We start from the raw sequence: 19,486 nt of genomic DNA, 5'->3' as shown, positions 1-19,486 counted from the left end.
TTGCAGAAAAGTTCTTAGCACGTTCATGCATTTTCATGTGACCATTTTTATACTACAGTTTTAATTTTATATATTTGGGATCATTATTGTTGACCTTTTCTTTTCTTTTTTTTTAATAGAGTTTATTTTAGAGAAGTTTTCGGTTCCCAGAAAAATTGTAGAGTACAGATAGATGTATCCCATATGCTCTCTGTTCCCACACATGCATAGCCTCCCCCACTAGTAACATCCTCCACGACAGAGGTACATTTGCTACAACTTATGAACTTACACTGACACATCATTATCACCCAAAGTCAATAGTTTATATTAAGGCTCATTCTTGGTGTTGTACATTCTATGGATTTGGGCAAGTGCATAATGATATTTATTCACCATTGTGGTATCAAATAGAGTAGTTTCATTGCCCTAAAAATCCTCCGTGTTCTGTGATGGACATTTTCATGATCACCACTGGTTCAGATTCCCTGCACTTACTAATTCCCAGTCTGCATTTATAATTATTTTCTCCCAGAGTCTCCCTACCTCCTCCCCAAAGTAAATATGGATAAACTGCTCTTGCATATAATTCACCTTGACTTAAAATTTATGGGCCATAAGGAGGGAATATACCCCTTAGAGAGTTAAAAACCAAAGTCAAATATTACAACTTCTTGTCCTAAGAGTTCTCTTAGCAACCCAATCTCAGCCTCTCAAGAAAGAAAAAAATCCTCCAGTTAACATATGAAAAGAAACTCACTTTTACGTCTACACTTGAATCTCCTAAATCACTAAAGGGCTAATGGATCATATAATATGATCCACTCTTTTTAATAAATCCATTATAAACATAACTGCAGTGTTTTCTTATGTATTTATATACTACATATAAGGCACTGTCTATATACCAAGATTATTCAAATGCCATCAATAACTCTGCAAGGAAAATATTATCACTCCCACATTGTGGATGAGAAAAATAAGGTTCAGAAATGTCAGTCAGATACTTTACCCAGTAAAGTTTAAAATATTAGCTTCAAAATACTGAGTCATGTATTTGGATTTAGGTTTCTTTGTACAAAACTATGCTGTATCAATTATTATATTAATGTTTTGTCTTTTTTTTCTCCTATTACATTTTAAACTCACTGATGCAGATAGCATGGACAGAAATATCCTGGCAGATTTCATAGCTGTTTAGAGCCCTCAGGTCCCTGTGGACCCATTTCCTCTGAGAGATTTTCTATTAGGAGACCACGAATCCAGTGTAGGACACAGCACCCACTACTGCTGCTACATTGTCTCAACTGTCTTGTTCTTCCTAGGATTTCTCTCTCATAGGCTCATGCTTTCCTTAGCCAGGAAGGGTGAGGAGCAGGGGGCTGGGACCCCTAAATAGGTCTGTAGCTTCTACTTCTATCCGTTTTCCATTGTCACTAACCCTAAGTAAGGAACAAGCATTTGTTCCTTTTCAGATACCCACTTATATTATTGCCTTATTTTAATATTTCTCTTTTTTAAAAAATTTATTTATATGTATTTATTTATTTTTGAGATGGAGTTTCATTCTGTTGCCCAGGCTGGAGTGCAGTGGCACAATCTCATTGCAACCTCCACCTCCCAGGTTCAAGCGATTCTCCTGCTTCAGCCTCCTGAGTAGCTGGGATTACGGGTGCCTACCACCATGCCCAGCTAATTTTTGTATTTTTAGTAGAGACAGGATGTAACCATGTTGGCCAGGCTGGTCTCGAAGTCCTGACCACAAGTGATCTGCCCACTTTGGCCTCCCAAAGTGTTGGGATTATAGGCGTGAGCCACCGTGCCTGGCCTTATTTCAATGTTTTTCTAACTGGCTTCCATTTCTTTTCCTGCCTAGAGAATTTTTATCTCCTCAAGGTGAGAAGGGGAGAGGAAAGCTTCTACTGTTGTCATTCTTCACAAATTTAAAGTTTTGAGAATGCAGTTTGACTTTTGGTAACAAAATTTTTTACTTTTGATAACTTTTGAGATTCAAAATTCTTTTATCCTATTTCTCTGTCATTCCTTTTAAGAGCCATATTGAGATTAGTACAGACTTTTTTTTTTTTTTTGTATTTCTGCTATAACCATTCTGAGCCAAGGGCAGAGGGTTAGTTGGTACCTGAATTGAGGGGTGGGTGGCAGTGGCCAAGGGTAGGAACAAAAGGAAGAAAGAAATATTAACACCAGTTAAGAAATCAACAAATTATCAGGATACACTGTACGTGGTTGCTCCTGTGTTACTGGACATGAAATATGATCTGGGGAATGATATGAAATTGGCCTAAAACATAAGAGTCGCCCATTCTAAGTTATGCTCTCAGTCAGCCCTGAGATGAAAGATGGGAAAAATTCAATAGAGGCATCATAAAAGGGAATTTATTGCTTCCATGGAGATTTTAGATAAAGGTCATTGAGGAATTAGGTAGCTGAGTGGCTTACCCAGGCATCCCTTAGTAGGTAACATTTGAGAAAATAAAAAAATTCAGGAAAGGAGGTCAGGGAAAGAACTGAAAGGCATTTGTGAGCTCTGAGGGAATATAGCACCTTAAGTCCCAGAGAAGAGGTGAGAGAAGAAACATTTGGAGGAGAAAAGGGATATGATAAATCAGGCCAGAGAATAGTGCTAGGTCATTTAGCAAGTCCATTCTTCTTCTCCTGTAGATGGTGATGCACCTGCAACAGGACAGACATGAGATCGATGGGTCTGAGGGGCCTCCTGTGTGAACATCATGCCACTTCCCAATTCGCCTACAACTTTCAACCACATTCATGTCCACAACCCCCTCCCACTTTCCTCCCTCTTATACTGAGGTTTGAGCTCTAACAAATCTCAATCTTACCTTCCTTTTTAGGATGGGATTCACAAGAGCCCTTGGTGTCTGGAAGCACCAACTGAATGCAGGCCTTGGATGATGAAGACAGTGCCCACCACAATGCCCATGAGGCCCGCAGACAACCCCAGGGCGCAGACCAAAGTCTCTGTGAGCTCTGACATAGGGGCTGGAATCTCAGGCTCTGTGAAAGTGGAGCTGTTGAGGTCAGAATGTGCAGTGTGCTCATGTGCATGTGTGTGGGATGGGATGGGGTGGAGGGCTGGCTCTGCAAGACTCAAGGCCCCAGGCTTAGGGAGAAGAGTGAAGTCTATTATTAGAAAGCCATGAAGTGGTGGAACTCATCCTTACCCCAGTGTTTCAGAAGAGGCTCGTCCAGGCCCCAGTGTTCCACCTTGCAGTCATAAATCTCATCAGCAGAAGGGAGGAAGGTGAGGTAACTGATCTTGAAGAAGGAATGATCACTCTTGGAGAGGAAGCTGGTCTCAGAAACACCTTCTGTGACTGAGTGCCCATTGCTCAGCCATGTGATGTTGACCACAGGAGGAAAGATGTTGTCCACAAGACAGATGAGGGTGTTGGGCTGATCCAGCGTCACAGGAAACTTGGAAAACACTGTGACCTCAGGAACCTCTGTGGTGAGGAAACAGCACTGATGTGAAGTGTGAATAGCTCTGCCATGAGCTTCTGCATTACATCCTGGAAGAGCCCTCCTACCAGCATTTCACCACCTGATAGTCAAAGAGGTCTTATTTACCTTCTGCTTGGGAGCAACGACACATTGCCTCTGCTTTATTCCTGTGCCCTTCTCTCTGTGGGCATGTTTAATAAAGTAGGAGGTTGATGAGACCTCTCCTAGAAGGATTTAATTAATACATAATGGAAAGACCCTTGTATTACATGGGAATATGTGATTTTAGAGATGGGAGATGATAAAATTTCAGCAATTACCATGAGAAGATCTGGAAATCTCTTGAGAAGAAGGGGGTAAAACTTGGTATGAAGGATTAGTTTCAGTAAAGAGAGGCGGAATGGTGGACACATACCATTGGTGGCAGCGGTAGAGTTGGACTGTTTAATCATGAATTCCAAGGTGTGTTTTCCCACAGCCATATTTCTCAGTGCACTCTGCGGGTCAAAACTTATAAATTTGCTAAACATAGGCAACTGCCAGACAGTCTCTTTCGTCTCCAGGTCCACGTAGAACTCCTCGTCTCCATCAAATTCATGGGTGTACTGGCCAGAGGGACCGTGAGACTGGTAGAAGTTCACACCATAGGAGGCAACATGGTCAGCTGATGAGTGAAGGTGACAAGCAGGAGGGTGGAACACAGGGAGAAAGAACCTTAATACAGAAAGTGATTGAAGAAACTCACTTTCAAATATTATGGGCTTCATCTTTGGCACAGTCCCTGAACAATATTCCTAACACCTGCTTCCTCCTTGCCTAACGTTGGTAGTCATCAGGTTAGAACTGATTCTGTCTTTCTCACTATAACATATGCTCCACAAAGGCAGAACGTCACACGTCTGTTATTTCCCGAGTGCCCACCTAGTGCCTGGCACATCATAAGCTTATGATGAATATTGCAATAAACAAAAGAAGGAATGAATGAGTTATCATAGGATTTAGTTTTCTTACTCAGAGATTCAGTTTATTTCCCTCTGCTTCCTAAGTTTTCTCTCTCAGTTAATAACAAGTTGATTATACTTCGTTTCCTGTCAGGACTAGATCAGAACAGGACACTTTCTACACAGAGTTTCCTTTTTTTTTTTTAAACCAAAGAAAAGCATGTAGGAACTTATTAAAAGAATTTCTTTTAACAATTACAGGGTACAAGAAAGACTATTACAAGAATAGCAACATTATACATTTATAACAAATAAACAATTCTTCTAAGGTCTCTGTTTTGTTAATAGTAGTGGTCCTTAGAGGAGAGCACCTGATTTCTTCTGAAATGAAAAGTGGAAGCTCGACTGGTTTTTTAATTTCTGTCATTGCCCCCACTTTTTTTTTTTCCTCTGAAGGAGGTTACTAAATGTCTATAGTGTTCTGATTCAACAATTACATTCACTTGAGGACTCAGGTAAATTAAACCCTTTTTCCTCTAATGGGCAGCGAGCTTATCCGAGGATGCCAGGGCAGAGCAGCAGCCATGAAGTATAGCCAAATGAGCCGAACTGGACATTTTTGTCAAGACGTGTGAGCCCTTTACCATTTGATCTTTCCTTCCTTCCTTCCTCATTTACTGAGCATCCAAAAGTGTCAGACAGAGCAGGGGTTGCTTAAAACAGCATCAAGGAATGAACTGAATAGTGGGAGAATCAGGTCGGTAAGGGAGCAAATACAATGTACTTTGGGGAGTTCTGTGAGGAGGATATCGACAGCCTTACAGTCCGACATTCTTCACAACTATTATCTGCCAATCAAACCAAACTACATTTCCTTTCATGTCTTTGCAAGGGTCTGTTTTTTCTCCCTGAAGGAAGTTATCTTTTAGGATTTCCTGGAGAAATCCTAAAATTCATCCTTGAGGTTTCTACTTAGTTAACAACTTTACAGCTAAGTCCTCTCAACATGTTTTTGACCGCGTTGTGACCTCCAGCGCCTCAATGGAATCTCAATGTCTGGCTCTCCAAGTTTGTCTGTTCCTCCTCCAGCTCACCCTCTTCCCTACCCAGCATGACTGCCCTGGTTGGTTACTTAACAGGCCACCAACAAAGACTCCTTATCCTTACAATAAACTTTGACTCCTTGTTCAAACATGAATACATGTGGAATACATGCAATCCTTCTTTTCATCTGGTACTTGTCCTGGGCGCTGAGTGTTGCTGGAGGACATCACTCTACTGGCCCAGCTGGAACCAAGTCATTTTTATAGTTTCAGCCTCTGCTCGGCCACTGTCCTGCTCAGCAGGGCCTTCTGCTTTCCTGTGCCCCATACTGTTTCCATCACTGGTTTGTGCACCCTCTGCAAGGCAGACAGCATGATTTTTTATCTTTGAATTCCCAAAAGTTAGCTTATTGTGTGCTCAAACATGTGTATTGAATGACAATTGCAATTTTTGACAATTACATAGATTTTGGGGAAGACTGACAGGCACCCAGGTAGCAGAACCACGCAAAGCCCAGCCAGGATCAGGGATGCCCAGGGCTGAATTCTGACTTGTGAGCCCCGAGCACTGTTGCTTTTGTGGGCGCCTTCCTCCATAAAAATACGGAAAATTACAGCTTCTGATTGTATTGGTATAAAGACAAATACAATCCAGGCTAAATTAAAAGTTAAGGCCGGGCGTGGTGGATCACGCCTGTAATCCCAGCACTTTGGGAGGTTGAGACGGGCGGATCATGAGGTCAGGAGATCGAGACCATCCTGGCCAACACGGTGAAACCCCGTCTCTACTAAAAGTACAAAAAATTAGCCGTGCGCGGTGGCGGGCGCCTGTAGTCCCAGCTACTCGGGAGGCTGAGGCAGGAGAATGGCGTGAACCCGGGAGGCGGAGCTTGCCGTGAGCTGAGATCGTGCCACTGCACTCCAGCCTGGGCGACAGAGCGAGACTCCGTCAAAAAAAAAAAAAAAAGTTAAAACATTTTCATAGACTGTAAAACTTCATTTTTCTTCTAATTTTAAAAGGAGTTAAAACGTTCTCTTGTAGCTTTACAGTTTGGAGGGTCCCCTTCACTGCCCACACTGTTCCTAATGGATAAGTCGAGCCTGACCGGGGCACTCTGGTGTGAGGTTGAAGAAAGGAAATTTGAAACAAAAAAGCCAAGTGCTCTGGAGAAGCAGGTGAAACTTCCACTGCCAAACAAGATCAGAATGGGAGCAGCCATGGTGAATAAGGTTGTGGAAGTTTAGAGTAGCTTCCAGTTCACTTCCCCTTTTAACTATTTGACTTTCCAGCTTTTGTTTTACAAACCCACTGCCCGTGTCTGTAAAGGAGCAGGGAGTCAGACATGGATCCTGAAAGGGAAGAGGGAGAAAGGGATGCATGAAGAGAGGTGGAAAGAGATGGACGACAAAGGCAGAGGGGACTAAGGGACCAAATAATTAATCTGTGCCTGCCCATTTTTCTCTTTATAAGACTTCATTAGATAAGGTGAAGAACAAGTAATTTGGGTTGACAATTTGAGAATAAAATAATTTAATTTACCAAGCATTCTATCATGAAGTTCTCAGTTTTAAAATATATTCCTTACTTTGCTAAAGAAAAAATACGAAGTTATACCTGTAATAGGAATAAGTTAAAAAAAGTTGACATTCATGTTTTTACTATTCATAAAGCATATCTACATGCCCATTTTATTTGATCATAAGCGAGGTGACACATATGAGGTAGCAGAGAGTAAGTACCACATTTACCACGTGGTAAAATGATTGTTGAAGGCATTCAGCCTGCTGGGCTCTTTCACCTACTCCCCACCTGTGCCAATTCCCATGTGGAAGTGTAAGTCTGAGAGAAAGAAAAGAACCTCTTTCTTTATATCTATAGAGTGTACATACTTCATGGAACTATCTACCCCAACGTATGCTATAGGAGGCATATGAAAAGCTTCAAAAGTTGTTCAGAGAAATTTGGGAGTAACAGTTCAGAAATTTTTAATAACAAAAAAATACTCCATTCATGGAAACATCCCTAGTCTTTGAGGCAATCATGATGGAATGCCACACAGACCTCCAGGCTATAGTCTCTGGATATAATATAAACAGAACAACGTCCTTGGTAAACTCCAATAGCACAGGTAGCAAAGAGAGTCGGTTGGAGCTCTGGTTTCCTAAAGGAGGAACTGCCATAATTTTAAAATTTCTTAATATTGAAAAGACCCTTGGGAAATTTCTACTATTTCTTAGCAAATTGCACTCTTTCTTTTCCTTCAATTTACTGTTTTTCAGCTCCAGAGAACATTCCTCACTCATGCACTCACCCACAATGTCTTCACCTCCACAGGGGCTCATCACGGCAGTCAGGGCGAGGGCCCCCAGCAGCAGAGCTTTGTTTAGGATCATCTTCTTCCCAAGGCAGCCTTAGTAGTTGCTGCTCTGAGCTGTAGAGCAATTGTGAGGACCTTGAGACAAGCAAATCTGAAGACACCCAAACCAAACCCTGCTAGGTCAGGTTTTGGCCAATCACAAAAATCCCCTATGGTGACATCTTGTTTGCCAGTTGCAGAGTTTATATTAAGAGCTCTGAAAGAAGACAGGGACATCCTCTGGTTCTGACACATCCTCCACACAGCATGGTCTTGAGGAAATTTTCTATAAATAAAGGGAAGATACTAAATCTGAATCTTCTGTCATGTGTGCATGTCTGCTAGTGTCAAGAGGGGCGGGAATTTCTGAGCAGCCGCTTGGATAGGTAAGGTCATCAATAATATGGCATCCTTCAGGGTTTTCTGGGTTACATTCTCCATGAATTCTTCCCTGAAGTGATTTTCCTCCCTGGCAGTCCCCATCCCCTCCCCTTTCTCTGGCTTCTGTATGTGGGTTAGCTGTTTTTCTTTTTGCTTCCATAGTGTATATGGTATTCCCTAAATTTTGACTTGACCCCACCTTCCTAGGGATCTCTGCTGGTGGTAGCCAAGCAATACCTTTGCCTTTTCTACTTGTATAAATCCAGTTGGGTAAGTTCTCAAAAGCTCCAGGTGCTTTTGACCAGGGCAATTAAAGGGGTTAGACTGTCATGTGGTGCTGCCTACAGTAACCGATCTTTTACACAGCTTTTTCTTTTGCTTCTAGTAATCTTTATGCTCTGTGTTTCGGTGCTGCTTGAATATATTTAAAGGAAATTTAGGGACATTGATTACATTAAAAAAGCTTTGGCTGGCTCAATTACTCTAATAATTTATTTTATTTTATTTATTTATTTATTTTAAGACGGAGTCTCGCTCTTTGGCCCAGGCCGGACTGCAGTGGTGCTATCTCAGCTCACTGCAAGCTCTGCCTCCTGGGTTCACGCCATTCTCCTGCCTCAGCCTCCCAAGTAGCTGGGACTACAGGCGCCCGCCACCACGCCCAGCTAATTTTTTGTATTTTTAGTAGAGATGAGGTTTCACCGTGTGAGCCAGGATGGTCTCGATCTCCTGACCTCGTGATCTGCCCGCCTCGGCCTCCCAAAGTCCTGAGATTACAGATGTGAGCCACCGCGCCCGGCCAGTAATTTTTTTTTTTTTAATTTAAGAATGTCAAGTCAAATATTGAGAGTTGAATAAGGAGAATTGCTTTAACTTAGAAAATAGGTTTACTTTTCTTAAACTACTGGATCTTTTCATATTTGTTATCCAACCACATTAAGATTTCAGATATTGCAAGGGACTAGGGAATGAGCTAAAATGTAGTCATCACAGGGAAACTTACCTTTTTTCAGATGAATCTATTTTCTGTATGTTATAGAAACAACAAGTTAGTAATGGAGGTTTCGTTTAGAATCATTCTGTCCTTGTTGAATGGCCTTCTGAGATTCTCAGCATGTTGTCTTGCCTCCCAGTGGCAGAGACTAAAAAAAGGTAAAATAAAAAAGTGCCCTGATACCTAGGGGCTGCCTGGATGCAATTAACAAGGCCTTGGGGTTGCTAGGAGCTAGCCTGGTGTTCACAGCTGGTTTTGATGCTCCTGTTGAAGATAATCAATTTCATAGAACATCAGAATCAGACAGGTACTCTGTGAGTGCGATGGATTGAGACAGAAAATAAGGCCACTCAGTCATCACGTCTGCACCCAGACAAAACATGAATATTGTCCAAACTACAAAAATAACCAGGCACATCTCTCGAAAGAGTGATTGCTGCTTCTTTACCAATGACAGCCGTAGCCTCAGGATAGTCTTCTGTCCCTCTAGGTAGTATTTATGAAGCTACCCAATCATAGCATTGCCATCCCCACTCCCTGCTTTCTGTCAGAATCCAGTTAAAAATGAAGTCCCTCTTTCTTAAATCCTCCTCAAAATTACCTAACACAAGCACAAATCTTACAATTGATTAATGGTCAATTTTATGTGTTGACTGGACTGTGGTCCCCAGTTATTCACACACTAATAATCTAGGTGTTGCTGTGAAGATATTTTGTAGATGTCATTAAAGTTCAAAATCAGTTAACTTTAAGTAAGAATTTATCTGAGATAAATTGGGTGAGCTTAGTCTAAGCAGTTGAAAAGTCTCAAGAGCAGAGCTGAGGCTTCTCTGAGGAAACAGAAATTCCACTGTGGACAGCGCGTCAGCCAGCGCTAAGAATTTCAACCTGCCTTTCCTGATGACCGCCTCCCAGTGGGTCTTAGACTTGCCTAGTCCACCCCCACAGTGGCACAAATTAATTCCTTTCAGTCATTCTCTTAATATATGTGTTCTCCTAGTTCTACTTCTTTGGTTCCAACAATCTCTTACTGAACTGCTGCATGATTCCCCATGGTGACTTTTCTCCATCATTGCAATGAACAATAAAGCCAACTTGTTCATTCAAGGGTATGCTCTTCGTGGTCTTTGGCCGGAGGCACTGATGGTACCTCATTAGGCAGTTGTGAGGAATGTATATATACTGCACTTGGAATGAATTAATCTTTATAAATACTTGTCATACTTTAGTATCATCCACATTTTTCAAGGAGGACATTAAAACTCAGAGAGGTAAAGGACTTTTTTTTCCCAGGGTCACATGGCTCATAAGTAGTAGAGATGGGATGCTACAGGGGCAAGCCATGATTCCTCATGAGGAGTGAGGGGTGTCTCCTTCTGTGTGGATTCAGAGTAAGTGCCCTAATACGATTAGGAGAGATATATGACACTGTACATGGCCTTATTACTCTTTCTAGCCACTGCCATTGTGAACTAAGAGGGTTTTTGAGGTTGCAGTTGAGCTCTGCTCCCTTCACCGTGCAGCATCCTCTTTGCTGTGTAGTAAATAACACATTTCTATCTTTTTTCCCCTGTATCCAGACTTACCTGCTTTGTATCTGACAGAAATTCCTTAAGATTTTGGCAAATGAACTAAATCTTTCCTGATAGTACTCCAGAATTTCCCCTATTAATATTACAGTTTAAAAAACTCAACTCTAATTAGGAAGTTAGGGTGTTAAATGTGGGATCAGAATTGTATCTTAGAAGGGAAGTCATGGGTTCAGTCTCAGATCTCATGTCCTGTGGGATGGAGGGAAAGTCCAAGCAAGCCTAGGTCATTGGCTAAAAGATAATAGATGCCCTTTCTATCTTTAACTGGTTTTGTGTCCCTCTCCTCCTCCTGCTTCATCCAGCCAGAATACAGCAAATCTTGTTCTATTTGCTTCTGTTTTCAGGTCATAATTTTAATGCAAGATAGAATAATCAGTAAATTAGACTCAAAAGAACAGTATACCATTTTAACAGAAACCAATTTCTTACTTTTGTCTTGTAGAAATAGAAAAGGTCCTCAGTACTTTGGGAGGCTGAGGCAGGCGAATCACAAGGTCAAGAGATCGAGACCATCCTGGCCAACATGGTGAAACCCCATCTCTACAAAAACAAAAACAAAAACAAAAAAAAATTAGCTGGGTGTAGTGGCACGTGCCTGTAGTCCCAGCTACTACTCGGGAGGCTGAGGCAGGAGAATCGCTTGAACCCGGGAGGCGGAGTTTGCAGTAAGCCGAGATCGCACCACTACACTCCATGCACTCCAGTCTGGTGACAGGGCGAGACTCCGTCTCAAAAAAAAAAAAAAAAAAAAAAAGAAAGAAAAGAAAAGAAAAGAAAAAAGAAAAAGTCCTTTTCATAAAGTAATAATGGGAATAAAATTTGGAGCTCAAAATATACTACTTTGTCTAATAACTTTCTTAGAAAGCACTAATTGACATGCCATTGATTTTGTAACTAAAATATCAATGGGATATGCCATTACAATTGATATTATTAAGGGCCCTCTAAGAAATTAGGCAAAAATTATGTTATTTCTAAGGAGCAGTTATAACATTCTCTAAGACCCTATCTGTAGGTCTAATTTTATGCATTGATGAAATTTTACTCTGAAGGCCAAGACTTCTATCTTGCAGTAGTTAAAGGTGCTTCACAACAATAACAGAGTCTAGAATAGCAAAATAAAAATATTATAGATTTTGTAATAAAATAAATATGTATTCCATGCTGCTTTTGAATTTATCAGCTCCATCACCCCGGGCAAGCCACTCAGAATCCCTGAGCCTTAGGGTTATTTTCTATAATGTGGGATGAAAACTATTAGAAGATAATTAATATGATGAAATGATAGATAAGTACAAATTATACAGTTACATACAGGCCAGTGTCTGACACCTAGCAACTATTCCCAAGTGGGAGCTGCTACATAAAGACAAATATTAATAATGATAATGATAGTAACATCACACATTGGGCTGGGACAGACTATTACTTTTTTTCATTCATTTAAGCTTCTCCCTGTGGCACTCCAGGCATATAGGAGCCTGTGAGCCACAGAAACACTAAGAGATTTCTAGGAAACAGAATTTCTTTGAAGACTGTTGTATCTGTCAGATTTTTCTATGTAACAAACTATTCCAAAACTTAATGACTTCCAACAACGATTTAGTATCTTCGTATGATTCTGTAAGACAGACATTCTAAAATGGGGCCAATAGAAAATTCCTGCAAGTGATGTTTGACAATGTCTGGAGATACTTTTGTTGTCATTACTGGGGAGGGTGCTACTGGCAGGTATTGGGTAGAGGCCAGGGGTGCTGTTACACATCTGCAATGCACATGGCAGCCTCCTACAAGAAAATAATCACCTGAAACAAAATGCCAACAGTTCTGAGGTTGAGAAGCCTCATTTTAGACCATTTTTTAAATGTGAAAAAATGTTTCATTTCCAGCGTTTATTTCTTTGTATAGATCCAGGTTTCTATGTGATATCATATGGCTACCATGTGAAGGTCTTCCTTTTACATTTCTTATGGTGCAAAAATCCCATGGACACCAATATTCCCACGACTCAAAGATAATAATGAATGCATGACTATCTCAAGTGCATAGGCGCGGAGAGGAGGACAAATGAGAGTGGAAGCATTCCCCTGCCCCCATCTTCTCTCTTTAGTGCCCATTGTAAGCCTTTCAAGCTCCACCATCTCTCAGGTGCAAGATTGTCCTTGCCAATCTTCTTTAGTCAATGGGATACTTTTAGAGAAATACTATAGCAAGAATAATTTTTACTCAACTTGTATCATTGTAAATAATTTATAAAATATTTCTTTTGTTTGAGGTATTTTTCAAAATCCCCAAACATCACACATATCTGGATTCATTTTTCCCTAAAATTGTCAGTTATTAAAACATTTGAATTATTCTTGTGTTATTATTTCTGTTTTTAATGTTCTGGCAAAATCACAACTTAAAATTTCTAGGTAAAATGCTTTACATGTACATGATGACCTTTGGTAAATACATATGAATAATTTCATATAAACACTTGCTTTTAAAGTTTCCATTTAAAATTATTTGTCATTTTAAAATCACTAATGCTAAGTAAAAATAACTGTACAGCTGGCTGTGGAGGTGTGTGCCTATACTCCCAGCAATTCAGGTGACTGAGGTAGGAAGATCACTTGAGCCAAGGAGTTTGAGGCCAGCCTGGGAAACATAGTGTTACAGGACTTTTCCTTAGTTCAGCTAATGACAGCGTCCTTGCCACACAGCCACAAGAAATTACGTTCACAGACAACTTGAAGGGTGAGTAGGACAACTTGAAGAATGAGTATTGGGTGAAAAGGAAGAAAAAGGGAAACAGAGGCTCTTAGCAAAGTGAGAGAATGCATTTTTTTCTGCCAGTGGGCTTCCCACCTCACAGATTGAATTCCACGTTCCACCCAAAGAAGAGGGGTCAGTCTCCTCCCTGCCGCAAATGGTGCAAACTTCTGTGGCTCCATCCCAGTTTGCACTCCTCCCAGTGCTCAGGCTGGCTGGAATTTATCTGGGGACCCCTTCCCACCTGGCTGTCTCAGTAGCAAGACCCCATCTCTAAAAATAAATAAATGAAAAGATCTATTCAAAGAATGTTCACAATATGTACATTAGGATTGGAGAGCTCCTAGGAAAAGAATCAATCGCTATTAGGCGTGAGGAATATTATCTGTTTCCCAGTAGTCAGTTCTACAACCTGATTCAGATGAATTAAGAATTTCAGTTCAACTCAACAAGTATTTATTGATTGCATACTATAGTCTCTGCACAAAGTCTTTATCAAATAACCTATTCTGTTTAGCTGAAGAGTAACCTGGGGCTATGGTGAAAGCAGATCTGCACATGGGAGTAATTTTGGGTGTTTTCCCACAGAAGACTATTAGGGAGCAGTATTTTCCCCGTACTATTTTTTTGTTATTGTGTAGTTTATTTAAGAGAGTTGTTTAAAGCAACTAGTTCATTCATATAGGAGTTGTTACTGACAAAGAATTTGTGGGGATGATATTAAATAACAAACAGAATTGTCTTTACAAGGTTACCTTATAGGTAACAGAGGGTCTACAGCAAAATTAGTAGCAATATATTGTGTGTTTATGGAATATAAAAAAGTATAATATATGATAACAATTGCACAATGAATGAGAGAGAGAGAAATTTGGAGCATACTGAGCTAAGGTATATTTGAAAGTATATTATACATATATGTAAAATCCTAGGGCAAAAACTAATCCAAAAGAAGGCAGAAAAACAATTTTGAAAATGAACAAATGTTTAATAGAATTAACAAAAAATATCTAGCAAAAATAATCCAACCATGTTGATAATTTCATAGATATAATTGGCCTAGACACACCAATTAAATGATAAAGGAGATCAGACAGTAAAAATGGCACAATTGAACTATAATCTGTCTACAAGAAACCCATTTTAAATATAAAGTCATACCTACATTAAAAGTAAAATGAATGAAACTGTATACCATGCAAACAAAATCAAAAGAAAATTAATAAAAACTTGCCTTAACTTCATCTCCCCACTTTTTAACTTTTTGTTGTTTCTATTTATATCTTATTGTACTATGTCTTGAAAAGTTGTTGTAGTTATTATTTTTTATTGGTTCATCACGTAGTCTTACTACTTAGAATAAGAGTAGTTTACACACCACAGTTGCAGTGTTATAATATTCTGTGTTTTTTTCTTGATGTTCTCCTCCCTGTGTCCATGTGTTCTCATTGTTCAACTCCCACTTAGGAGTGAGAACATGTGGTGTTTGGTTTTCTGTTCCTGTGTTAGTTTGCTGAGAATGATCGTTTCCAGCTTCATTCATTTCCCTGCAAAGGACATGAACTTATTCTCTTTTATGGCTGCATAATATTCCATGGTGTATATGTGCCACATTTTCTTAATCCAATCTATCATTGATGGGCATTTGGGTTGGTTCCAAGTCTTTTCTATTGTGAACAGTGCTGCAATAAACATACATGTGCTTGTATCTTTATAGTAGAATGATTTATAATCCTTTGGGTATATAACCAAAAATGGAATTGCTGGGTCAAATGATATTTCTGGTACTATATCCTTGAAGAATCGCCACACTGTCTTCCACAATGGTTGAACTAATTTACACCCCCACCAACAGTGTACAGCGTTCCTACTTCTCCACATCCTCTCCAGCATCTGTTGTTTCCTGACTTTTTAATGATCACCATTCTGACTGGCAAGAGATTGTATATTTAAAAAACCCCGTCATCTCAGCCCAAAATCTCCTTAAGCTGACAAGCAATTTCAGCAAAGTCTCAGAGTACAAAATCAATGTGCAAAAAGCACAAGCATTCTTATACACCAATAACAGACAAACAAAGAACCAAATCATGAGTGAACTCCCATTCATAATTGCTACAAAGAGAATAAAATATCTAGGAATACAACTTACAAGGGATGTGAAGGACTTCTTCAAGGGGAACTACAAACCACTGCTCAAGGAAAGAAGAGAGGACACAAACAAATGGAAAAATATTCCATGCTCATCGATAGGAAGAATCAGTATTGTGATAATGGCCATACTGGCCAAAGTAATTTACAGATTCAATGCTATCCTCATCAAGCTACCATTGACTTTCTTCACAGAATTAGAAAAAACTACTTTAAATTTCACATGGAACCAAAAAAAGAGCCCGTATAGCCAGGACAATCCTAAGCAAAAATAACAAATCTGGAGGCATCACGTTATCTGACTTTGAACTATATTACAAGGCTGCAATAACCAAAACAGCATGGTACTGGCACCAAAACAGACATATAGACCAATGGAACATAACAGAGGCCCCAGAAATAAAGCCACACATCTACAACCATCTGATCTTTGACAAACCTGACAAAAACAAGCAATGGGGAAAGGATTCCCTATTTAATAAATGGTGTTGGGAAAACTGGCTAGCCATGTGCAGAAACTGAAATTGGACCAGTTTCTTAAGTCAAAAGGACTTACTGAGAACTGACCTCCTTTTCTCCCAGGTTTTTATGGTGACCCCTTTGCATCACCTGACTCCCAGGCTGCAGGTCAGACTTGTCGGTGTGCCTTGTGCCTTCTGAGGTGTTAAAGTCCTGGGCTTTGACCTTAGGGCTGATGTCTTGGAGGTGGTCTGTGGGGTTATAGAAAGACATACTCCTGAGGAGTTGCCACCCCTTTTTCTCCTTCTCCTCATCCAAAAATTAACTCAAGATGGATTAAAGACTTACACATAAAACCTAAAACCGTAAAAACCCTAGAAGAAAACCTAGGCAATACCAGTCAGGATATAGGCATGGGCAAAGACTTCATGATTAAAACATCAAAAACAATGGCAACAGAAGCCAAAATTGACAAATGGGATCTAATTAGACTAAAGAGCTTCTGCACAGCAAAAGAAACTATCATCAGAGTGAATAGGCAACCTACAGAATGGGAGAAAAATTTTGCAATCTATCCATTTGACAAAGGGCTAATTATCCAGAATCTACAAGGAATTTAAGCAAATTTACAAGAAAAAAAACAACCCCATCAAAAAGTGGTGAAAATATATGAACAGACACTTCTCAAAAGGAAGACATTTATGTGGCTAACAAACATATGAAAAAAAGCTCATCATCACTGGTCATTAGAGGAATGCAAATCAAAACCACAATGAGATAATTATGTCAATACTAGACAAAGTCGATGTCAGAACAAGGAATATTACCAGGGATAAAGAGGGATATTATTTAATGATAAGGGGTTATTTCTCCAAAGACACATAACAATCTTAAGTGTGTATGCACCTAACAACAGAGCTTCGAAATACGTGAGACAAAAGCCGATAGAAATGAAAGGAGAAATAGAAAAGTCAAAAATTTTTTGTGTAAGGTATAAGGAAGGGGTCCAGTTTCAGTTTTCTGCATATGGCTAGCCAGTTTTCCCTACAATCTGTGAATAATGGAGCTAAAGATTTATTTAAACATGAAGATCTTTGTTTTGTAAGAAATCACACATAGTTACACATTGTCAGACCTTTTTTAATTATTATTTTTGCCACACATAAGAAGGCAAGTACATATACCTACACATATATGTATATACGCATATTTGAAATATTATCAGTCTATGTTACAAAGAGCTTTCACATGAATGATCTGGTTTAATAAACAAGTGACCACTGAATAAAAGTATTGCTTTTCTAAAGAGTAGGCTAACAAGTTATCTAATTAAAACCTAGATCTGGGATTGGAGTAGAAGACTAATTAATATCTGCTATCTTCTCCACTTTAGTATCGAAGGAGGGATGTAAGCCCATGATGAGGATTTCTTTGCTGTCTTACCCTCTATGTTTCTTTTCCTGTTGTCATTCCTCGTAGTGGAGCCTGCAGTGACCATCTCCCCAGCTAGGACAGAGGTCAGCCATCACAATTTGCTGGTCTGTTTGGTGACAAATTTCTTTCCTTGCCAAGTGAAACTCAGATGGTTCCAGAAAAAACAGGAGCAGACTACTGGAGTTGTATCCACACCTATTCAGAATAGGGATTAGACCTACCAGATTCTTGTAATGCTAGAAATAATACCCGAGCATGGAGATGTCTACACCTACCATCTGGAGCACCCCAGCCTCCAGAGCCCCATCACAGTAGAATGACATAAGGAGCACTTTATTGATATCATAAATTCAATGGAAAAAAGGAAGGGTGGGGGAGGTCTGAGTCTTGTGGGGGTGAGGTCACTACTAACCTCTGCTTGTTATACATTTTCATACCTTCTCTCCTACACAACTGTATCCCGATATAATTTCTGGACTAGTAGTCATGGAAGACTGAGATCCCATTGTCTCAAGTCAAAATGCACTTGCTGAGAACTACCTCCTTTTCTCCCAGGTTATTATGGTGGCCCCTTTGCATCACCTGACTCCCAGACTACAGGTCAGCCTTGTCGGTGTGCCTTCTGTAGTGTTATAGTTCTAGGTTTTGACCTTAGGGCTGATGGCTTGGAGATGGTCTGTGGGGTTATAGAAGGACATATCCTTGAGGAGTTGTCATCTCCTTTTTCCCCTCCTCCTCATCCATCCATGCTGCCCCTTGGGGTCTTTGCCTGCCTGTCATCTCCTTTGCTTGGTGACAGACTACCTCTGTCTCTTACATCCTGGATAGGACTCCATGCTTCCAGATGAGGACACTGTGGGGTGTGGGGACAGGCTCTGACACACAGGCTTTCACTTCCCAGGGACACTGTCTGAATCTGCCCAGAGCAAGATGCTGAGTGGCCTTCGGGGTCTTGTGCTGGGGCTGATCTCTCTTGGTTTGGGCCTTGTGGCCCAGCCATTTTTGGAATAAGAAAGGTAAGGCACCTTTGAAGAAGATGGAGAGACTGGTGCTGGGACTGAGGCTTTTTGTTGTAACTCGTCCTGTCTGACTCTATAATGGAAAGGCAGCTAAGGTGGGGATGGAAATAGATCACAGAAATTAGGAACACTGAGAGCTCCCTGGCCTGGGTCATGTCTGCATCATTACAGAAGGGAGTGCTGGAGGGTTATTCTTAAATAGACAGGGCTTCACTCACAGGTAAGATCCCTGCTCTCCTTGCCCAGAAATATGACATACATAAGGTGGAAAAAAGAGTTGAGTGGGTTTTTCTGGACACCTGAACATGCTTCAGTTATTTTGCTGTTCCTGAATGAATGTGGCATGAAACAAAATTCTGGAATATTCTGGAAAAAATTCTGGAAACATTCTGGAATGTTCTGAAAAGTCTCTGCTCTAAACTTCAGGGATTATTCCTCAGAATAAGACTCAACCTGTGGTATCAGTCATTCAGTGAGGCTAGGATGATGCCCCAAATCCCCAAATTGCAGAGAGTGCTGCTGAACTTGGTGGTAGGTGAGATGAGAGGGAATTACAGTTGTTATCATTCCAGTTAGTCCACGACCTGTGCATCACCAAAGCATTTCGACATCCTCTTCTGTCTTCCACAGGCCCCTTCAAGCTGATGTTTTGTGTTCACTTTAACAGAGTAAAGTGCACTTCAGATATATTGTGATTTTGGTTCCAGAGAGCACTGCAAGAAAGTCAAACGTATCTTTTGGTTTCCCAGTGCATATAAAAGTCATGTTTACAATATATAGTAGTCTATTAAGTGTGAAATGGCATTATGTCTAAAAAAGTGCATACCTTAATTAAAATATTTTATGGCTAAAAATACAATCCTCTGAGCCTTTAGTGAGTTATAATCTTTTTGCTGATA

General features: G+C 40.2%; 1 protein-coding gene across 1 annotated transcript; it reads right to left on the bottom strand.

The window, feature by feature from the left end:
- Positions 1 to 1,254: 1,254 nt before the first annotated feature.
- LOC100973583 (HLA class II histocompatibility antigen, DQ alpha 2 chain) lies at positions 1,255 to 17,632 on the bottom strand. Its single transcript, XM_003808613.6, has 7 exons — positions 17,578 to 17,632; positions 9,362 to 9,442; positions 7,759 to 7,857; positions 3,878 to 4,126; positions 3,183 to 3,464; positions 2,841 to 3,015; positions 1,255 to 2,673 (listed from the first exon to the last, which is right to left on the bottom strand). Exons 1-6 carry the CDS (start codon positions 17,630 to 17,632, stop codon positions 2,861 to 2,863), a joined length of 921 nt encoding a protein of 306 aa, XP_003808661.2. The 3' UTR covers positions 1,255 to 2,673; positions 2,841 to 2,860.
- Positions 17,633 to 19,486: the final 1,854 nt, after the last annotated feature.

This window comes from Pan paniscus, chromosome 5, assembly GCF_029289425.2.
Source record: "Pan paniscus chromosome 5, NHGRI_mPanPan1-v2.0_pri, whole genome shotgun sequence".
Lineage (NCBI taxonomy): Eukaryota > Metazoa > Chordata > Mammalia > Primates > Hominidae > Pan > Pan paniscus.
The sequence above is the reverse complement of the archived record's forward strand: the minus strand, read 5'-3'. Positions and strand labels throughout refer to the sequence as shown.